The 21,505-nt window shown below is 54.6% G+C and overlaps 2 protein-coding genes across 2 annotated transcripts in view; both read left to right on the top strand.

The window, feature by feature from the left end:
* The window catches only part of RNF43 (ring finger protein 43), a 53,491-nt gene extending 45,583 nt beyond the window's left edge, over positions 1-7,908 (top strand). The window contains exon 9 of the mRNA XM_042879712.1: positions 4,941-7,908. Coding sequence (XP_042735646.1) covers positions 4,941-4,984 — 44 coding nt within the window. The 3' untranslated portion in view covers positions 4,985-7,908. The remainder of the gene's footprint in view (positions 1-4,940) is intronic.
* Positions 7,909-9,099: 1,191 nt separating this feature from the next.
* On the top strand, positions 9,100-12,180 carry SUPT4H1 (SPT4 homolog, DSIF elongation factor subunit). The gene is made up of 5 exons (XM_042879759.1): positions 9,100-9,194; positions 9,637-9,743; positions 9,815-9,870; positions 10,271-10,324; positions 11,765-12,180. The coding sequence occupies exons 1-5, from the start codon at positions 9,126-9,128 to the stop codon at positions 11,830-11,832; spliced, it is 354 nt and encodes a 117-aa protein (XP_042735693.1). The 5' UTR covers positions 9,100-9,125; the 3' UTR covers positions 11,833-12,180.
* The last annotated feature ends 9,325 nt before the right edge of the window (positions 12,181-21,505 follow it).

Raw genomic sequence — 21,505 nt, 5'->3', positions numbered from 1 at the left:
CTAGCTGTCTGAATTTGCTGATGTTTTTCAGACTGTTTTCTACTTCTCCTATCTGTGTCTCCTCCCTTTCTGTGATCCCCACTAGGAGGACACAGGGAGATGAAGGGGAGCACATGCCTCCCTCCAGCCCAGAGGTCCCCCAGGACATTTGCCAGCCCCACTTGGGCTCTGCTTGCCCGATGTGGAGCTCCAGGGCGTTGCTGTGCTGTGACACTGCTGCTGCCCTGTGGGTTTGTCCCAGAGGCTCAGAGCTTGTCCATCCTGATGGAGTGATGGGAAGGCACTGATGCCTGTCTAGAGCCACTGGCAGGGTGACTTTGCAAGCCACCTGTCCCTCTTACCTCCGTCTGCTGGGAGCACAAAGAATTGATGTGTCGGAAGGCAGTGGGACCCTGTCTGTCTGACAGCTGTAGCTTCAGTGCATGCTTTCCAGAGAGTCGAAATTTCTTTATAAGAGTGAGAAGATACTTGGAAAGATTGAATTTTGTTAGGAACCAGGGAAAGTTGTAGTGAGCAAAGCTGTAGTGAGCAGGAGTTCTTGCAGGGCTTGTGCAGAAAAGCCATCAAGCTGAAAACATTGCTTGTCATGACACAACCTGTGGAGTTACAGTCACCTCAGTGCTTTATCTTGGAAAGGACTGGGCGTAAATCAGTGGAGGACAGGTAAACACAGCAAAGAACAATTGACAGTCCTGTTTCAGTGGGACACACAACAAAAAAGACAACGAGACCCAGGAGAAATGCAAAGACATGTCTGAATACATAGCTAAAAATGTAAGTGGATGAATTAGGAAGCCTGCCTTTAGGTGACATTTTTGCCATTAACTTTTCAGAATGTCTTTAAGAAAACACCAACACGATGGGACTGTGCAGTTTCCATGTGGAATTATAGAGAGGAGTGTGTCTCTTCTGGAGGCATGAGGGGACACTCTGTGTTAAAGAAGGTATAAAGTCCAGTGACAAGAAACACAAAATCCCCAGTTGTGCCTAAGTAGGAATGAAGTGGTATTAGGGTTACAGTACACTGCTTTAGCACAGGCTGCAGAAGAAGAACTCATATAAACATGAGGCTCCTGAAATAATAGTGAGAGAAGAAGTGGAAAGAACGAGATGCTTTTGGGCACAGGCATTGCTTACAGGCACAGGAACAGAAGCCCAGAGTCACACATCTCACCAGCCAGAAAAAGGCCTCAAAAAGGGCTGGCAGGGCAGTGGAATTACAAACAATAAACCATTCTTCAAAAGTGAAGGTGTGGCCAGACGAGAAATCAGAGGGTTGAATATAAAGCTAAGAGCAGAGCCACATGAGGCAGGAAGGGAAGACTTCTGTGAGCAGCTTGTGCAAAGCAGAAGGGCTATTAATGCAAAGATGTTCATCTCCATCGGCAGGAAGAAGCGTGCCGCAGGCTCTGTGGCAGTGAGGTGTGTCTGGGAGGGATGTTCGAGGGCAGAGCACAGCAGAGAAGCAGAACGAACTTCCTGCATCAGTGATCAGCAGGGAAGTGCTCGAGGAGGTTCTCACCCCAGCACAGCTCGTGGGTTGGAGGATCCCTCCCGGATCACAGCACCAACGTGAGCATTTCCAAAACTATATTATATTATATTATATATATTATATTCCAATAAGGCGAACGGTAAAAAATTGCCAGGGGTGTGAGTTACTCACCGGAGCATCGTGCAAGGGCTCTGGCTTTAAAAAAGAGCTAAACCACGAATGTGGACTATAATCTGCTGCCCATGCCCAGAGCCAGAAGGAAGAGTTGAGAGCAACATCAGCTTCAAATAGCTGGAGCCACAGAGCGATGAGCCTGACTTTCCTGCCAAGCAAATTGTTACAGATTCAAATCCAGGGGCTGACTTGTAGATGAATGGCTAAGCGTGAAATCCAGGGGAGGAGGCAGCACGGCTTTTGTAGAGAAAGATAACGCTTCCCAGATCTTGTAGGGGAGTGAAGCTCCCAAAGGATAAGAGAGAAGGTGCTCAGAGGTAAATAACAGGCTGAAAAATAGGAGACAAAGTGCAGAGCAGTCTTAATGGAGGAAAGTTACTCGGGAAGGGAGAGAAGTGGAGTTCTCCAGCTGTCAGCACCTTTCATCAAGCTCATAAATATCCTGGGCAAGGCGAGGAGATAACAGAGTTTGTAGAAGACAAAATCCTTCAGGACTGCCAGCTTTAAAGCTGGTTACAAAGTGCTACAGAAGGATCTCCTGTTGCTGAGTTATTGGGCAATAAAGTGGCAGGTGAAATTCCGTGTGAGTAACACAAAATGCCACACAAGAGCAGAGCTGCTTCTAAGAATGTATGCACTGCCACGGGCCCTTCTTACAACCTCAGGAAACAGACCTGGACTCACTGTGAGTACTTCTGCCAAAGAATTGCTCAGAGCTGTCTAGGGACGAGGAGGGGAGCAGCAGCAAGCGCTGCTGTGCAATTTTGTGAACCCGAGGTGCTTCCAGAGCTTTAGTGCAACTCATCACCACCTCTCATAAAAGGATGGAGCAGACCTGGGAGGAGTGCAGGAGGGTGCAATCACAGTGCTGAGGTTTTTCTGAGGAAACAGAATGTAGAGATTTTCACATGGGAAAATGATGACTAGTGGTGAATACGATACAAAATCAGGGAGAGCAGAGCAGACGGCAGCTAAAAGACATGCTCTTTTTCTTATGATGAAATAATGTGGCATCAAATGGGAAATGGAAGCTTTGCAACACCCAGTAAGGTAAGACATGGCTCATATTGGCGCCCTGTACCCAGAGGATGTAAGCGCCAGAAGTAAAATGTGTTTGAGAGCCTAGATCAAGAGCTATCAAATGCAGAGATGCAGATACCATCTCTGGCTCAGGAAGTCCCTAAAGCAGGGTATCCAGAAGCTGACGGTGTTCCTGTGGGACATGACACCCTCCAGGTGTGTGCATACCTTGCCCAGATCAGGTGATGCTGGATTTTGGTGAGGCTGAATCACAGCCCCTTTCCCAGGCAGTGCCACGCACTGGCACTGTGGCATAGCAGGGCACTAATGATGATCCCAAAGATGCCTGCAGCACCTTGGAGTTCATACGGCTTTTCTTGGTGTGGTTTGCATAAAGGTACATCCCTGCTTCCCCCGCTTGGGAATTGAGCCTGGGCCTTACAGCTCTGACTTGTTTCTCTGAAGAATCAATCCTCAAGCAATGCTGAGAGGATCCTTTTAAGAGAAGTCAGACAACTAGCAGTGAGTTACAGCTAGATGGCTTCCTAAGCCACCTGCACACACTCGGATCTCATTCCTGAGCAGATAAATTGCTCCCAGCAATTTATTTATCAGTGGTGGAACCTCGTGCTTTCTCTCTGGGAAATCTCATCCCCTGCAGCATGTCAGCATCCTCCCTCACTCCCCATCTCCTGCTCCTTTTCACAGTCTTTCCCTTTCATGTCGTGTCTTTGATCTTTACTAGAGAGGGAGAAAGGAATTAGGGGAGGAAAAGACCACCATTACAAGTTAACACCCACTGGACAAATCTCAGTTCTATCAGCAAGGTGTGTTCCTTCAGGTCTTCGCCCTGTGGGGGTCTCCAGCTCATCAGCTGTGGATCTCCCACCTCTCTGGCTCCTGATTCAGGACCTTTTTATACTTTCAGTTGGTGTAGCAGGGGAAACTCCCACGTGTGCAGTTTTCAGAAAATAGTTTGATAATCCTCTTTGAGACTGGAGGCTTCTGGCCGACCAAAGGCAGTCGGGGCTGCCCAGCTTCCCTGTGCTGTGTGTAAATCAGCACGCCCGAGGAGCAGCTGGCAGAGGCTTCTTCAGTGGGCTGCTGATACACATCAACCAATGCCACGTCTCACAGACGTGTCTTCTGGTACTTCAGCCATGCCCTGCACACATACAGATGTATAATGCTGCGTCTGTCCATTAATTTTCCCACATCTGTGAGCTACGTTTTCAAAGCAGAATCTCCTTTATCTGTTTCCTTCCCATATGTTTAATTTGCAGAGGCCCTGTTCCTACAGCTAGTGCTTGGTAATGAGCAAGAGTTTTCTGTGACTCTGATTTGAAAAGTTGTTTTGAATTGCTCTCTCTGAATAGCTGTGTGGGCATTTGTATCCTTTTGATCTCAAGAACATTCAGGAAAAGGGAAATGTGAAAAATAATGCATGTCTGCATTTTCTGGGCTGTGCTTATCTATGTGAGAGCTGTGGGCAGGCTTGAGAGACATCAGGGAAAGGGAACACAGTGCACACGTCAGTGCTCAGCCACGTTAGGGAGAAAAGGACTGAAGCAGTAACCAAGGATGCACGGTTTCTAGGCAGCCCTTACACTGAGTGTTTCAGTGCAACCTACTCAGCACCTGCCTGTCAATAATTCACCAGGCAGATGGGGCTGGGGAGGAAGGAAGCACCATCCTCGCTGGCTGGATGCGGGGCATTGGTGTTAGTGACCAACCAACACTCACTGGGTTTGGTGGTTTTTGAGACTCAAATGATTTGTCAATGCCTTGAAACACCTGTGCTGTTCCCTTCTTGCACTCACTCCTCTCTTGCAGGCTCTTTTTGTTGTCTGGAGTTTCTTTTCTTGCTGTCCCTTGTGCCTGGAGGGTGGTGCCATGGCATCTGTGAATATGAGCCAGCAGTGTTTTCTGGTGCCGATCATTTTTTACATGGCTGTACAGATTTTTCTCAAAGAGCACACATCAAAAAGCCCAAAAAGCTCCTAGCAGCAAGATGAATCCTGGGATGCACCACATCCTCAGCTTTTTCTGAGCATTCAAATTGGAGTTTGATGTCTTATCTTTTTGTTTTGTTCTGTCTTAACATAGAGGAATAACCTGACTGTGGAAATGGCCAGAAAAGTCCCTCCAAAATACTGGGAGAAACACTGTGGCCTCCACTGCAGAATCTGTTCTGTCGCAGCGGCTCTGGAGCATTTGACTCACGCTTCCTTTATTCTTTTTTTGACTGCAGGATCTGAAGAGGAGGTCCAGGATGTCCGTGAACACTCAGTTTAGCAAGACACTGGCTCATTTGCTTACGGGAGAGCTGGAGTGGATGAAGATGTTCAGCAAACCAGCCAGAGTGGAGCTCACAGCTCAGCGTCTGCACGTGTTGAGCAGTCCTGAGCTGCACAGCCCAGCCGCGCTCAGCCCGCACAGAGCCGTGTGATGCTTGTGGTCTGCTCAGCGTTTCCACGTTGCGATGGTCACAAAAGCACAGAGCTGTGTTCTCCAGGTCCTCTCCTCCTGTGAAGGCCCAGGCAGCCCATCTTCATCCAGAGGCATCTGTCTGCGTGGGCTGGCTCGCTCAGAGACCAGTCCTGGGAGTCCTCAGCTGGAGAACTCGCCGACAGAGAGCAAGCTGCTGTTGCGGCGTTCATGCCATGTTTGTGCCGCAGAGGGTTTTGAAAAACACTTCAGAAATAAACAAGCCTTCGAGACCAAAAGCTGCAGGAAGGACTTTCTGTGGCCTGGTAGCTCCCAACTTCATTTCCTCTCTTAGGTCAAAAGCCGAACTTCTTCATTTAACTTTTCCACTCTTATTTCAGACACAGGAACAAGGTATTCTCCATCCCAGCACTCACAGGTCCATCCTGAAAGGTGCTTCTTCCAACCTCATTGGAAACTAACATCTCTCACCACTTCTGACCACTTCACTGTCCTTCAGCTGAAGCCAGCTCAGCCGTGTGCTGCGTTTGCCAGCAGCAGTGGAGATGAAGACCCAGGGACAATGTCACAATTTCTGGGAAGAAGCTGGGTCAGATTCTCTCCATTGCAAAGAATCTACCCTCTCATCTCCTATTGAGAATACATCTCTCTTTCACCTGTAACGCCTCCATCTACTCTCAAAACAGGTGTGGACAGCTCTGTTTAGAGCTTATACATTTTGAGCATGTCTCAAAGTTGAGATGGCCCCATCACAGGAGTTGTGGCAAATCCTTGATTTCACGTGGCTCCTGCTTCTCTGCTTTTCTTGTTGCCCCAAGGGGAAAAAAAAAAATATCCCAGTATAAGCATGTGTAATAAATGCAGAGCAGAGCCCCATCTGTCACCCAGCCTTATTCTTGTACTTCTGTGCGACTTGGAATGCCACCAGTTCTTGTTTCCTATGTCTCCTAATTTGGTGACATTCAAGTAAAATAAAATCCGGCAAATTCACACCACGATACCCAAACAGTTTTCATACAGCAAGGATTTAGGCTGTGGAGTTCACTGCCTTAACTGACCATTCAGGCCAAAGAATTAGCCAGAATCCCACGTGGAGAGCACGTTTATAGGGCACCAAGGCTATCTCAGGTTTTCAGAGTTGATGAAACATTGGGAAGGATAGGTCATAAGAGCTGAAGGTAACTTCTGACAGAAACCTGGTGTAGGGACAGAAGTTCCCCATCTCCTTTCTGATAATCTCTCTGTATCTTCCTGTCAAGCTGCAGCTTCTTTCTCAGTTCAAGAGCACATAGGCTAGATGGTCCCAGTTCAGATTAATCCAGCCTCTGCCTTCCTTCTCTTCTGATGAAAGCTTTTATGGAGCATGCTACCCTTAATCTTTGAAAGAGGCATCTTTCTCCCAGCTTCAAATCACTGACATGATGTTATTAAAAGCCAACCAGTAAGACTGCTTTAAACAAAACATGAATCCCTTGCTAGTGTTCCTTTTCTTGTGTCCTGTGATTGAGCTGCTGCAAGACCTTTGAGACTAGGGAAGAGCTAAATTTTTCATATCAAAGAACCCAGCAGAATTGTATTCTAGCCTTTTCAGGCTCCTCTTGTCCTGCAAGGCAAGCAGAAGACACAAGTCCAGATGTTTTCTCCCTTGCAGAAAAGCCAGTCTTGAAGAGAAAAAAGAAAGCCAGGAACAGGCCTGGATTCCCCCTGTTCAACTTGCTGTGTGTGCGGCACACGTCTTGTCCCAGCCAGCCCCCAGGGGGCTCAGATGACTTCACGGATGGGGGTGATGAAGTCAGGGTGCTCCCAGTGGTTTCTTTAGGAGTCAAGAAGGCTGAGAGCCTCCAGAGATGCATTTCACTGCCTCAAAGGAACGAGTGCCTCGTTTGCAGTCTGAAAGTACTCCTTTCCCTCCAAATCCTAAAAAAAAGGAGGACTGAATCTCAGCAAGCCCCAAGCTCCTTGGAGAAAGTGGTCAGTACTGACAAACCTTTCCACTCCTACTGCAGTATTACCGGGCTGTGCAGGGCAACGCCCGCCTCAAAGTGTTTTCATGTCCTGATTTTTATGCTGCTGCTACTTTTCATTCAGGAAACAGACATCTCTGATGCTGGGCCCTCTCGGTGGGGCTTGCCGAGCTGAACGTATGCAGGTCTGTGTAGGTGGGTTCTCAGGTGGGATGAGCGGGAGGAACTCTGCAGGAAGATGGTTTTTGCAATCCTTTTCTGTAGATGGAGTGGAATCCTCAGCCACCTGAAAGGGAAGTGATGTCTGAGAATTTGGAAGATGGTTCCTCTCGGTTCCTGCACCTCTCGCTTCAGAGTGATACTTTCGGGTGGTCAGTGCCCTTGGGCTCTGTCACTGCAAGTCCACAACACCACTGCAATGAAACAGCATTTGTTTTCCTTCACTGAGTCCAAAGACCAAAGCTGAAAACTGACGGAAGCCAGAACATCCCAACCTCGCTTTATCCACAACCAAACCATCAGTCCCTCCCCAGGGACCACTTTCTTCCCAGGACCTTCAACCCCACCGTTACGGGTGGCTGTGGGCAGAGTGCCTGGGCCGGCTGGACCTCCTCCAATTCTGCACAGAGCCTCTGCTCCTCCCTTTTTTAAAGTTCAGATCCTTCTAAATGTGAATACAAGTTTGTTTTTTGTTTTGTTTTGCTGAGTCTATCCTGGGCTTGGGAATAAATTATCAACCAAAAATGAAAGAATAGGTTTTATATATATGCAAAACTGTGTATTTATGTCTGATAAAAAAAACAAAGATGTGTGAATATGCTGATGTGCTCAAAAATATATTTATTTACTAATATATTTATCCACGTACCTGGCCTACCTGCGTGTTTTTGTTCTGCACAAAGCCACGATGTGTGTTTTAAGGAGTTGCATGGCCTCGTGGCTGAAGTTCTGTGAGGCATGTGAGGGACGGGCAGCTGGTCTGAGACAGCCAGCATGGCTTCACCAAGGGCACGGCATGCATCGCACATCTGGTGGCCTTCTGTGATGTGACAGCATCAAGGGAAGGTCAACTGATGGTGTGTACCTGGACTCCTGCAAAGCCTTTGATGTGGCCCCCACCACATCCTTATCTCTATATATGGGTTCAAGGGGTGGGATGTTTGGTGGAAAAGGAATTGGTTGGAAGGTCGCAGCCTGTGGTCAATGTCTGTGCCAGGTGGAGGCAGGGACGAGCGGTGTCCCACAGGGGTCCATGGTGGGATCTGTGTTCTGACATCATTGTCAGTGACACAGATGATATTAAGTGCGTCCTCAGCAAGTTTGCAGATGACACCAAGCTGAGTGGTGCAGCTGACAGAAGGAAGGGATGCCATCCACAGGGACCTTCACAAACTCAAAACGTGGGGCCACGTAACAAAGCCAAGTGCAGAGTGCTGCATTTGGGTGGGGGCAATTCCAGATATGTATATGGACTGGGAGCAGAACTCAGAGAGCACAACGCGGTGGAGAAGGACGTGAGGGTCCTGGTGGATGGAAGACACCAGCAGCGTGCAGCCCGGAGAGCCGCCAGCAGCCTGGGCTGCATCGGCAGAGGGGTGGCAGCGGGCAGGGAGGGGACTGTCCCCCTCTGCTCTGCCCTCGTGAGGCCCCACCTGGAGTCCTGCGTCCAGGCCCGGGGCCCCCAGCACGAGAAAGACGTGGGGCTGTTGGAGCGGGTCCAGAGGAGGGCACGAGGTGCTCAGAGGGCTGGGGCACCTCTGCTGTGGAGCCGGGCCGAGGAGCTGGGGGTGTTCTGTCTGGAGACGAGAGGAGCCCCCCCAGCCCGTTCAACCCAGTCAAAGCCGTTCTATGATTCTACGGTGACGATGAAGCCGTTTCAGACCGGCGGCCGAGCGCCCGCATCCCCAGCCCAGCCCCGACCCCCCTCACCCCCGCCGCTCCCCCGCCCCTCCCGGCTCTCTGCCGCCCCCCTCCGGGCTCTGCTCGCTCCGGTTCCGCTCTGCGCGTGCGCGGCGGCGGCAGCAATGGCGCTGGAGACCGTCCCCAAAGACCTGCGGCACCTCCGGGCCTGCCTGCTCTGCTCCCTCGTTAAGGTGCGCTCCGCCGGGCCCGCTGCCTTCCCCCCGCCCCGCACGGACCGCTCTGTCCGGGCCTGTCCCGCTCACAGCCCCGCCGGGACCCGTCCCGCCCCGCTCGGGCCTTCCTCCGCCGCCGCCCCCACCGCGCGGCATCGCGGGGCGCTGCGGGGCGCTCAGTGATCCCATGGTTCTGTGGCCTCAGTGGGTCGCAGTGGATCTCAGTAGTCTCATGGTTCTGTGGTCTCAATGGTCTCAGTGGGTCTCAATGGGTCTCAGCAGTCCTCAGTGGGTCGCAATGGTCTCAGTGGCCCCATGGTTCTGTAGTCTTGGTCTCAGTAGGTCTCAGTGGGTCTCAATGGTCTCATGGTTCTATGGTCTCAGTGGGTCTCAATGGTCTCGTGGTTCTGTGGTCTCAGTGGGTCTCAGTGATCTCGTGGTTGTGTGGTTCTCCGCTCAGACCCTCGAGCAGTTCGAGTACGACGGCTGCGACAACTGCGATGCCTACCTGCAGATGAAGGGCAACCGCGAGATGGTTTACGACTGCACCAGCTCCTCCTTCGACGGGTGAGGGGCCGCGATGGGCTGCGCGGTGGCAGCGGGCGGCGACAGCCCCCTCACATCTCTCTCTCCCGCAGGATCATCGCCATGATGAGCCCCGAGGACAGCTGGGTCTCCAAGTGGCAGCGCATCAGTGAGTGCCATCCGCTGTTCTGCCCCACAGCCTTCTCTGATAGCGATAGGGCAAGGGGGAACGGCTTTAAACTGAAAGAGGGGAGACTCAGGTCTGATGTGAGGGGAAATTCTTCACCCAGAGGGCGGTGAGGTGCTGCGCTGCTGCCCAGAGCTGCGGGTGCCCCGTGCCTGCAGGTGCCCCAGGCCATGGATGGGCCCTGGGGGGCACCCAGCCCATGCAGGGATGGGGCTGTGAGGTCCCTCCCAACCCCAAACTGCTCTGGAGTTCTGTGATGCTGGGCAGCAGGATTTCTTCTTTGGGCTGCTGCAACTCCTGAGGAGGGGGCACCTGCACAGGGTGAGGCTGCTGGTGCGGTTTGCCCACCCGGCTGCTGCACTCATTGCTTTCTTTCCCTCAGGTAACTTCAAGCCTGGTGTGTATGCAGTGTCTGTGACCGGCCGCCTGCCCCAAGGTAACGCCGCTGCTGAGTGAGGAGTGCTGCTGCACAGTGGCCTCTGAGGGATGGGTTATTTTGTATGCTTGGTGCTGTATGTTGCCCAGTTACACTCTGTGTGTTACACTGATGAAATCAGCGTTTGGGGGTCCATTAAACAGTGTTACAACAGGCCCTGAGCATGAAAGGATTAGCCAGGTGACTGCGAAAAGGTGTGGAATGGGAGGCAGGGTTCCCTGTTCTGCAGACAGGCTGTGGTCATCCAGCATTCTGCTCGCCAAAAGTTGGTATGAAAATTCGGCTGAATAAAACCTGTGATGCCAGGTTATACATCAGAGCAATGAAATGGGATTAAAGCCTGACTACGGAGAGTGTGCTCATTTCAAGCTGTGCATCTTCAAGGAAACAAAAATGAATGGTGCGGAAAGGGGTGCAGTTGGGAAAATGAGGAGGAGTGGTGAGCAGATATTCCTTTCCACTGCAGTATTGCACTGAGGGCTCTCATCAAGTTAAGGTGGCGTTTGTTCATTTATAGGTGCATTGAAGGCTGTAGTGAGTTGGCCCTACCTTCATAAAGCAGAAATCACATTTTCTATTTCTCATGTCTGCAGCCTAAGATCAGACTCCTAACCTGTGTCCCAAGAGGGCTGCAGTCTCCCACATTTGGTGTAAAAGCTGTACTTCTGTTTAGAATGTCATCTCCCTTATTGCTAACCTGAGCTCCACCATCTGTGTTAGGGGAAAGCTGAAGCACCATGAGGCACGAGGCCTCCTGGCACAGCTTTGGGCACATCTGAAGCAAGTGGAGCGTAGCAGTGATGCCATGTGCTCTGTGCAGCTGCGGGCAGAGCGCAGCTGTGAGCACAGGGCAGGAGGGGATGCATATGGGAGATGCTCTTGGGCTTTGCTTAGTGTGGGGAACATCCTCACATCACGGGCAGAAGCAAGGAGGTGCTGGGAAGCATGAAAGCCAGCCGGCTGCAGCCGAGGGCCTTGCAGGCTGTCATTTGGCTGTCCAGGCTGTGTGGTACTGGTGAGAGCTGTCCTGAGCCATGTGATGCTCTTCTGTCACTGCTGTGGTGCTATTTAGAAGGTGGGACTTGCAGACAAATCACAGAAGTGGCTGGGAGGCTTAAGAACAATCTTCAAGAGCTTGGCCTATGCGGTACAGTCATGATATTCAAACATCTGCAGGTAGAAAATGATACAATAAAGTCTCTGCCCAGCTTTTCTTTTTTTTTCCAGGGCAGAAGTTGAGTTGATATTTGGGTGCTCTGAGTAGGCACTAGAGGATGGAACACTTTTCACAGTGAAGTTGACACACTGTTAGAAGGAACTAAGAAGAAGATTGTCCAGTTCTTAAGCTCTGCAGTGAAAGCTACATGATAGAGCAACCCGATTTTTTTAGGGCTTCTCATTCCTAGTGAAATCTGAAACGTGTTTGTGTCCTTGTTGCAGGGATTGTCCGAGAACTGAAGAGCCGTGGTGTGGCTTACAAGTCACGAGACACAGCTATCAAAACCTAAGGAGCCCTGGTGCTGCCTGGAGGATTCCCAGGTTCTCTGCTGTGCTGCTCAGCGAGGCAGCTGGCATGTGGGGCACTGCTCTGAAACCTTTTAGTTTTAGCGTGAGGGACCTGGGCTCTGAGGGAGCTGCTGGCTCAGCTGCTCTGGCTCCATACCTCTGGACTCAGCCATGCCACTGTTGGACCACAAAGATCTTAAAATCAGCTGCAGCCTTGACAGGGAGGGGAATGTGAGTAGGGCTGGGAAAGAGGTGTTGAAGGGAGATGCGTAAACCTTTTATAGTCGGCATGGATACAACTGATCTGAGATACAACTGTAAATATTTCAATAAAACTTGCTTTCTGGTCAGAGTGGAGTCAATCACTGTGTATTCAACCACTTGTTTCACCCGCCACAGGGAGCAGAAGGCATGGGAGGGGTTTTGCACTCAGCCCCAGACCTGTCACACTGCTGGTGTAGTTCGGAGGTTTCAGCCACCACAGCTTGTCCATATGGCAAAAAATCCCAACTCAGGAAGTGGATACTATCCTTGCTGAGTGTTGGTGTCCATTACAAGACTTGGGATTTGTGCTTTACGTCTCTTGGCTGGAGGAAATGCGTAGGATGACTACAGGGCTATGGGTGGGTGTAGCACCAGGGCCAGGCATGACTGCCATATGTCACGGCCTGGAGATGTTGGGCTCTGGGGGTATTTCTGGGCAGGCTGTGCAGGGAGAGGCACGGGGCAAGCTGGGGATCCCACAGAGTGCAGCTAAAGGGAAAACTGCCTCCAGCACTGCCAGGTGATCCATCCCAGGCTGGATACATCCCTGGGCAGCCTGGTCTGGTTGGTGACCCTGCCCACGGCAGGGGGGTTGAAATGAGATGATCATTATGGTCCTTTTCAACCCAGGCCACTCTATGATTCATTCTATGATTCTGTGAGGTTGGTGAGAGCTGAGGAGGTTCAGATCAAAGTGAGTCCAGGAGGATGAGCTGAGTGGCTTTTTCCAACAGGAAGCAGTGGATCTGGAAAGTGAGGTTCTGGCTCTGGCCAGGCTGGAAGGACGTTGTGCAAGGCAGGCAGTCCAGGACAATCGTTGCGGCCATGGCCAGCTCTGCAGCCTCACTGCTCAAATGCCACGGGGTGGCAGCAGGGCTTTGTGGAGCAGTGCTGGGGCCTGGGGACGGGGAACAAAGCTGCTGGAGTGGCCCTGAGCCGGAGAGACATGGAGCACATCTCCATATTCCATTTGCCCAAGGAGGCTGTGGATGCCCCATCCCTGCAGGCATTCAAGGCCAGGCTGGAAGTGGCTCTGGGCAGCCTGGTCTGCTGGTTGGCGACCTGCACATAGCAGGGGGTTGAAACGAGATGGTCATTGTGGTCCTTTTCAACCCAGGCCATTCTGTGATTCTGTGATTCTACCATTCTATGATCTCCCTTCTCAGCTCCTTGCCTGCAGTACAGCCTGCAGTACACAGCCTACAGCAGTACAGTCCTCACCTTCCCAGTCTTCAGAGGTGGGGAGGCTCCTCCACAGCACATTAGCTGTCATGTCCCCTGGTGTAGGGCTGACAGAAGGGCTCTGTGCAGGGCCCCAGGCAGTGCAAGGTGCTCAGCCAGGTTCCGGGTGTGGGTCTGTGGGCTTGGAGGAGGCTCCAGTAACTCACTCACCACCTGGGACTGGGAGCTTCGCTAAGAAAGTTGTGCCCATAGAGCAGCATGCGCTGTCACCGTGCCTTCCAGGTAAGATGGCTGGGGGGTGTAAACCCCATGGGCACCTCATGTCTCGCAGGGTGCAGCCCCCCGGATGACGCAGACTGCAGGCTGGCGGGAGCTGCGGTGCAGGTGGAATAGAGCCAGCACAGTGCAGCAGGCTGCAGGGCACTGGTGGTCTTTCAAGAGAGATCTGCACCTCCTCCGCCTGCAGCAGACCGCAGCGCTTCCAGGAACGTGGTGCCTCGAACTGGGCTGACTCTGTGCCTCTGCACATCACCCCCACCGCGCGCACCGCATCTCCCAGCCCACGCCGCCGGGTGACTCATTGCTCCCAGGCTGCTCGAGCTGAGCATTGGACTCTGCAAAGCTCCCCAAAATGAGCATTTCGGTGAGACTCCATCCCTGAAGCCGCTGCGGCTTTGTAGCAGGAAAAGCGAATGAATGCAAAGCTTTATTTGCTGAGAAAAGTAGGACAGGGAGCTCTCACGTTGAAGAAATCGGAGGAAAAATGTGCAGCAACAGCCTGGGCTGTAAGCTTCCAGAGGGCAGGGAATGTGGATCTGAGTCAGTTCAAGACAGCTCCTCCCCCTGCAGCAAATGACGCCAAAATATCTCAGGCTGCGGGGCTGCATCGCTCTGCCCGGGCACCGCGTGGGAGCTGCAGGAGGGCGGCAGGGCCGGCAGCAGCGGGGCAGGAAGCACGAGCGAGCGAATTTCTTCGTGCGGGTTTTGAGAACCGATACCCGGCTGTCCCTCCGGGCGAGAAAAGCAACTTTCCAAAACCGCAGAGCACTCGGTGTGTGTACGTGAGGCAGCTGCCGGCTGAGCTGGGAAATGCCCGGCCTCGCTGTCCCCAAGGGGCCCCTCTGCTCACTCCCTGTGCAGGGCTTCACATGAGGCACAGGGACCCCGGGAAATGTGGCTCCTTTGTCAGGGCCGTGTGTCTGGGGTGAGCTGGGCCCTGGTGAGCACCTGCATGTGAGTGGGGCTGTGGGCGATGCACAGTGGGAGTGCCCACCTCTGCCCCCTGGTTTTGCTCCTGCAGCCTCTCTGGTTGTCACTCTGTGCTCATGTCAAGGCCAGGCAGCAGAGATGCTGTGCGGGGCCCTCTGGGCAGGGTCAGTCCCATGTTGCACCAACCTCCCATCACCTGGTGCCTCTGGATGTTGTTTCACAAACTCAGGCATCCATGGGGTGCTATGGTCTGACTGCATGCAGGTTAATGACTGGGTGCCCAGGACCCTTGATGGTAGGTGCTAAAAACAAACAAAATAAGCCCTAAATTGAAGCGCGGTGGTGGAACCAGAGAGGATGACCTAAGGTACACCAGTGCAATGCTTGGTGATATGAGGATGGCACAGCCAGGGTGCGAGCTGCTAACTGCAGGCTGAGGTCAGGGGGTGCAGCCCCATCTCACTGTCACCCAGCCCAAGCAGGCAGCTTAGAGGCAGCGAGACAACGGGTGCCTCTGATGTGGTGGGGATGGGGTTCTCACCAGGAGGGGCTGCAGGGGAGGAGGAGGATTACAGTAACGGTGGCAGGAGGGCTGGATGCACAGTTTCGGAGGTGTGGGCAGATGTGAAAGATTATGAATTGTGGCAGAGCTGAAGCACAGCTTCCACGTGTGGAGGCCGCAGGGCCTCCTGTGTGCCAGTGATGGAGGCGGGGGGTGAGGTGCAATGCGGGAGCTCTGATCTGATCTGCAGGAGCTCTGATCTGTGTTAGTGACCCTGGCATTTGCTCCTCACCAAGTGTGGGGGGAAGGAGGAGACCTTGTGGAGAAGGAGCTGGCTGGAGGGTCGTCAGTTGTTGGGGAAGACCTGCAAAGAGCGCATGAAGAAGGGGTTGCCACCTTGGTGCTGTCACTGCTTGCATGCGTGGTGCTGTCTGCAAGGCGGCCATCGGCTGCTTCTTGTTGCCAGAGCCTGTAGTGCCAGCAGAACTGGGGTGGCTGGGGAACAGCAGGAGCTGGCAGAGGGTCCCAAACCTCCCCTGGGCAGGAGACCTCCCACCTCCCCACTGTGCTTCCTGAGGGTACTCAACCAAGTGGAGCTGCAGAGCTGGAGTCACAGGGGATGTGGCAGCCTGACAGTGTCTGTCCCATCCCCAGCATTCCTGGGCTCCCTGTGTCCTGGCCCTGCAGCTGGTCCTGCTGCTCACCAGGATGTGCAGCCACGTGTGCTCTGAGTCGTGCTGTTCTGTGTGTCTGGTTGCAGCCCAAGCGTGGTCCTGGAGCTGGACGGAGCCCACCAGCTAGACAAAGGTCCCTATGTGCCCTTTATCCACCCAGCCCCAGGTGTTCTCCATCTCAGCCACCCGCACTGCTCTAAATGTCTGCCCAGAACACGAAAACGATCCCAGCTGGGCTGAGGGCTCTGAGGCCTCCATCCCCACGCTGCATGATAAGATGCCTGACTCCTGCTGGGGCCCTGGGACACGGCCGCTGTCCCCAGGGTGTCTGGGATGGAGATGGGAAGGGGGGGACCAGCATTGCCTGCACAGCAGCAGGGCCGTGGGTTGCACAGGACCTGGCCCACCGCCCCTTCCCCCACCTGCGAGCCGGTTCCAGCAGGTGGCATGGAAAATGTCGGAGTGCTCCGTGCCCCACAGTGCCGTGCAACGGCCCCACATCCGTCATTGGCGCAGATGGGCTGCGATTTGTCTATATATGGCAAAGCAAGGCGCCGCGTTCTCCCCGCAGCCCTGCGCCCGCCCCGTCGCGTCACTTCGGCTTTTTGAGGTTTCCCTTTGTGCTCTCTTTCGCCTTCCTCTCGCGGCCCGTTTCACCCGGCAGTTTCTGGTTGACTCACTCCCAACGGCCGCGCTCCCAGTGCGGCACTGCACCCAGGGTCAGGCGCTGCAGGCGGCCCATCGCAGCAGGTGCGAGCAGCAGCCCTGGGCACAGCCACTGCGCGTCCCTTGGTGCCGTCTGGGCTGCTGGAAGGATGGGGGCTCGGCCCCCCGGGGTCCTGTACCCTGCCTCAAAGGGGAGAGAGCAGAGCGCAGGCTGCGCTGAGCCTGCTGGGCAGGATCCCAGCCCGTCTCAGTGTGTCCCAGTCTGTCCCAGCTCTCTCCTCTGGACTCAGAGGTGCTGCAGTTCCTCCTCGTGCCTTCACAACAGCCCTCCTGGCCAGCAGGAGGGCTGCAGCCACTGCTCTGCTCACCCAGCACATCCCCAAGAGCCAGTTTTGGCCTCCATGATGCAGTGCAGCCATGCCTATGAGCACCCGTGAGCTCAGGGAGCACAGGTGACTCCATCCACTGGTGACATTTGAGGCTGCTCTGACAGGGACGCTGGTGGCTCGTATTAGGAATGCAGTCATTAAGCTTCAGAGTGAACAGCAGCTCAAGGAAGGCTCCATCTGCGGCTGGCAGGCGCTGCTGGGTGGAGCAGGAGATGCTCCCAGAGATCTGTGCCACTGAGGGTGAGGAGACAGCAGCACGCAGACCCCTTTCCCACTCCCCAGGACAACAGCAGGGGGTCAGGCAGCCTGTGGTTGAGAGCACTCTTTCCTCTTCCTCCTCCTCCTCTGACACAGCTCCGTGAAGCGCAGCACAGGCCCAGAGGCAGCCAGCCTGGCCGCCACTTCCCCTGCGTGCAGCAAGCTCCCCAACCACAGCCAAGGAGGGGAAGTTGCTGCAAGGAAAGATAAGAAATATCAGCTCTTTCGCAGCTCCTGAGCTGCACTGCTCGACAAGGGCCCTTCCCCCTGCCCAAGGGCCTGGGTCAGCCGTGCTGCCGCCCCCAGAGCCCCAGCACCTGCTGCCCTGTGCTCACTGATACTGGGAAAGTTACTGGAAAAGCAACAGCAGCGATGAGTGGGGCCAGGGCCAGCAGCTTCATGAGCCATCGGGACTTGGAAGGGAGCAGAAAGAGCAATGCAGGGGGATGCTGCAGGTGGCTGAGCCACAGCTGAGTGCCCTGAGATGATGGCAGAGATGGGAGCAACGTCAGATCCTGCTCTCCTGCAGGGCTCGGTGTGGGTCAGGGGCTGCCCCAGCACCACGGGGGCTCCACTGGTTCCTCGCACACCCATGGGTGCAGAGCGAGGCTGGGAGAGCTGGGGACTGGGGGCTCCCACGAGGCCCCCCCCAGAGAGGAAGTGCAGCTGTTTCACCTCCCCCCACCAAACCCCAAACGTCTCTGTGATCTCAGCAGCTATTTCGGCTGTGTGTGTGAAGCACAGAGGAATGGGGACCGGGGGATGAGTTAGAAACTTGTTTGCCACTTGGCAAAGTTAACCAATGGCCGGGGAATGCAGTGAGTTCATCATCAGTCGGAGACTTTCAGACCTCCTCAGCCCATGAAACCAGATCTGCTGATTTCCTTCTTTTTGAGAAACAGGAGACGGCTGGAGAAGGAACCCGAAATGCCGTGTCTCCTGGCCACGCTCTGCCGCGCAGCCGGGAAAGAGGAAGCGTCACCTCCCCCACTTCTCTGCCGGGAAGGCAGCCGGGTCTGCTTTGCAGGGAACGGCCCCCGGGCACCTGGCTCTGTGTGGGGCACAGCTTTGTGTCCTGCTCCACGGCACCCCCAGCCCCGCTCCCAGCCCTGTGCTTCACCCTCCCCGTGGCACACTGCTCCAGCACCAGCTCTTCTCCTTCAGGGAACAAGCTCCACCTTGCGTGGGATTAGCATTAAATTGAGCTTTTCTCCAATAAATGATCTCCAAGAGCCTTAGTACCTGTCGCCGGCCACCCAGACACAGCTCCAGCAGGGCTGTGTTGCCCTCAGAGCAGGGTGTGCTGTGAGCAGCGTGGCCTTGGCCCTATGGTGAGGGAAAAGTCCCTCCGCAGCAATGTGGCTCCTTCACTTTGCTTCAGGATGTGGGGGGCTGCTACTGGCTCACCCATTGCACATGGTGGCTTTGTCCCCCCGTCCCACTGGGGACCAACCCACAGCACCCTGACAGCCAGCACCACAGCAGGTGCTGCCACCTCGGGGGTGCTGTCTGGTGTGGGGGTGTCTCTGGGTCACGAAGAACCCACTCACATCTCACCTCCACTCAAAGCACTGCCACACTTTTTGGGTGTCCCCAGAAGTGATTGCATTTCAGGTTGGACAGGACCCAGGAGGCAGCCAGGCAATGCGGGAGCAGCTCAGCCCCAGTTCGGGAGGAGCCCCACAACAAATTCCCTCTGTGCCCAAAGCCCCTCTGCCTGCCGTACGCCCAACTCCTTCTGTTGGAGCAAGCCAAATCTCAGCAGCTGCTCGGCTGATTTTTACTTTGTTCCTTCTCTGCTTTCTGCAAACCTCACCAGTGTGATTTCTTTTTAATAGTTCCTCCCAGATTATCAATGTAGAGAGTGAATGGTACTCCCCAAAAACGAATGTTTAGCACAGCCGCGTGAAACCCATCCTACTGACTAAAGCATCCCCATTTACAGCCGTTTTTGGGGATTTAGCTCATCATTTTTCATCTGGTTTAAGGCACAGCTTCGTGCAGCATTGCTGACCTTCCCTGGCTCCATACTGCATTTCTCAGTGACAGCAGGAGAGCAAAGCTGGGAGCCGACCCTTGTGCAGACCCACAGCTCTTTGCTCTCGTGTGAGGCTGCAAAACTGCACTAGAAAACTGGTGGCAGGGTTCACCCCAGGCCCAGTGCTGATGTTATGGGGTGCTGATGGCCGCCCCTCATGGCTCCAGCCCCCGAGTGGCAGTGCAAGAGGGATGCGCCCGCCCTGCAGAGCTGGCTTTCATTTTCTTTTCGGGGGCCTTGTGTTCCTGTTGGCCGTTATGGCTTCCTCAGCTGTGGGGAAGTCTGGTGTTGCAGAGCACTGTGTAAGGGAAAGGCTCAGGAAGGTTTCTTGGGCAACACATTTCCTAAAGAGCAGGGCTAGGGCTCACAGCTCACTGGCACCCGTGTCCCCTCCTGCCGTACTCCTGCCATGGGGCTCGGAGACCCCAAACCCTCATCCAACACTGCCATCCCTAAGCTCTGCTCTGAGGAACACCTGCTGCAGGGCTGGGATGATGGGACACAGCAGAGCCCCGCGGGGCCAACCCCACACTGCATCGAGCAACTGGGTCTTGGGGGTGAGAATGGGGGGCACGGCTGCTGTTATCCTGCCCTGTGCAAACAGTGCAAACGGTGCAAACAGTGCAAACGGTGCAACTAGCTTTTTTTTTTTTTTTGCACAAACATGTTTGCTGCTCAGTGCAGCAAGGCCCAGGGGAGCGTAACCGGCTGCTCTGCAACGGCCCCCGGTGCTTCCGGCTGCCCCTCGCCCCACGGCTGCGGTCGGGCTGCAGGGTGGTGCTGGGTGGGACCACGCACCGTTATCTCCTCGGCAGCTACGGCTCTTCCTGTGGTCGGGGCCACGTGGGCAGGATGGGGTTAAAAGCAGCCCCGCTCCCCACTGCGGCCCATTCCTCCTCCGGACACCAGCAGACTATAAAGCACCTGCAGCATCGGCACCGGCGTGGGCCACCTGCACCCCAACTTGGTAACGTACAGAGGGACGTGGCCAGCGGTGGGTGCCCACGTGGAGCAGCGGGGGCCTGGAGGGTCCTGGCAGCCACAGTCCCACACGATGCCAGGGGGGCAGCGGGTGCTAAGGATGCCCTGCGGGTAAGGGGTCCCCCCTCCCCCCACCACGGGGTGGAGTGGAGAGGAGGCACCGCGGTGGCAGATGGGTGGGAGGAGGCGGGAAGAGACTGAAGCAGAAGTGCCACCAAGGGGGATTTTGGTGGCTGCTGGATGGGAGGCGTTGGACGCAGAGCTGTGGAGCAGGTGAGGCTGATGCGGGGCTCCAAAGCGGCAGGGGGGAGGCAGGGATGAGGTTGGAGCGGGGTGTGGGGCTCTGTGTGGCCGCGGGAGCCTCCTGGTGCCACCCAGAACGTGGCCTGAAGGACAGTGGGGACGTTGAGGGAGTCATTGGGGGGGTGGAAGAAAGGGGAGAGGTGGAGGTTCATGAGGAGCCCCCAAACCATGGCACTGCTGTGGCCCTAAGAGGAGGGTGACCTGGAGGGGACAGAGTGTGGGAGCCCCACAGGATGGGACAAGGAGGTCCTCAGTGACAAGGGTGAGAGCATGAAATGGGGACCCCACGGGGACTATGATAGGGCAATCCCTGTAATGGGGACAGGGTTTGCCGTGAGGTCCCCACCATGAGGACAAAGCAAAGGAGCCTTCTGTGATCATAGTGGCATTTAGACAGGGTCTCCACCACAGGGAAAAGGCAAGGCAAAGGTTGCCCAGCCAAAAGGCTGGAATTTTCCATAGGATCCTCACCACAGGAACAGTGCAAAAAGTCCTCTGTGACCAGAGGACACTGAGGTGGCATCTCTGTGTGTGGATGAGGCGAGGGGGGTTGTGTGTGACTTTGATGAGCTTTGAGGGACAATGAGGGAATTTAGGTGGTATCCCACCCTTGGGATCAAGATGAGGTGGTCCTCTGTGGCTCAAAGGGGTCTTGAAGGCCAACAATGAAGTTTGAAGTGGAATGTACCCAAACAAGGGGTTAATAGGGCAGGCGGTCCTGGTCTTCCACATGGGGGTAAGGGAAAGGAGCCCAGGGTGCGGGTCTGAGAGTACATAATGAGGTTTGAGTGGGTTCTCTCCAGCAGGAACAAGACAAGAAGGTTCTCTGTGACCAGGATGGGGTCTGAGGTGGGGTCTGTCCTTTGGGGGCGAGGTGACAATATCCCCTGTTCTCAGCAAAGAGCTTGAGAGGGAACGGTGGCTTGCAAAGTAGGCTGTTCCCCCATAGGGACAAGCAAGGCCAGGCTGCCCCTTGCGCCCAGGATGGGGTCTTAGAGTTACAAAGCAGGATCTCCCCATGGGGTAAGGCAGGGATGGCCCCTGTGCCCCGCTTGGCTGCTCAGGGTGGGAGGTGATGCCTGCAGGGGCTGCCCGTCCCTTCGTGCCCCCCAGCCATGCTGCCCATGAGGAATTTCCCGTGGCTGGGCGCAAGCAGAGGAAAATGCATCGCCAGAGAAGAGCAACCGCCAACATCGACTGAGAGACAGT

The sequence above is a fragment of the Lagopus leucura genome, unplaced genomic scaffold, assembly GCF_019238085.1.
Source record: "Lagopus leucura isolate 7727_CA_CO unplaced genomic scaffold, USGS_WTPT01 Super-Scaffold_100024, whole genome shotgun sequence".
NCBI classification, from domain to species: Eukaryota; Metazoa; Chordata; class Aves; order Galliformes; family Phasianidae; genus Lagopus; species Lagopus leucura.
This window is presented reverse-complemented; position numbering and strand designations above follow the sequence as displayed.

What these genes read in the sequence shown, in the direction of transcription:
- SUPT4H1 (XM_042879759.1), top strand. Translation starts at nt 9,126, where the DNA reads ATGGCGCTGGAGACCGTCCCCAAAGACCTGCGGCACCTCCGGGCCTGC. An exon ending in CTCCAAGTGGCAGCGCATCA is followed by an intron (nt 9,871 to 10,270) that starts GTGAGTGCCATC and finishes TCTTTCCCTCAG; the next exon opens with GTAACTTCAAGCCTGGTGTG. An exon ending in GACCGGCCGCCTGCCCCAAG is followed by an intron (nt 10,325 to 11,764) that starts GTAACGCCGCTG and finishes TCCTTGTTGCAG; the next exon opens with GGATTGTCCGAGAACTGAAG.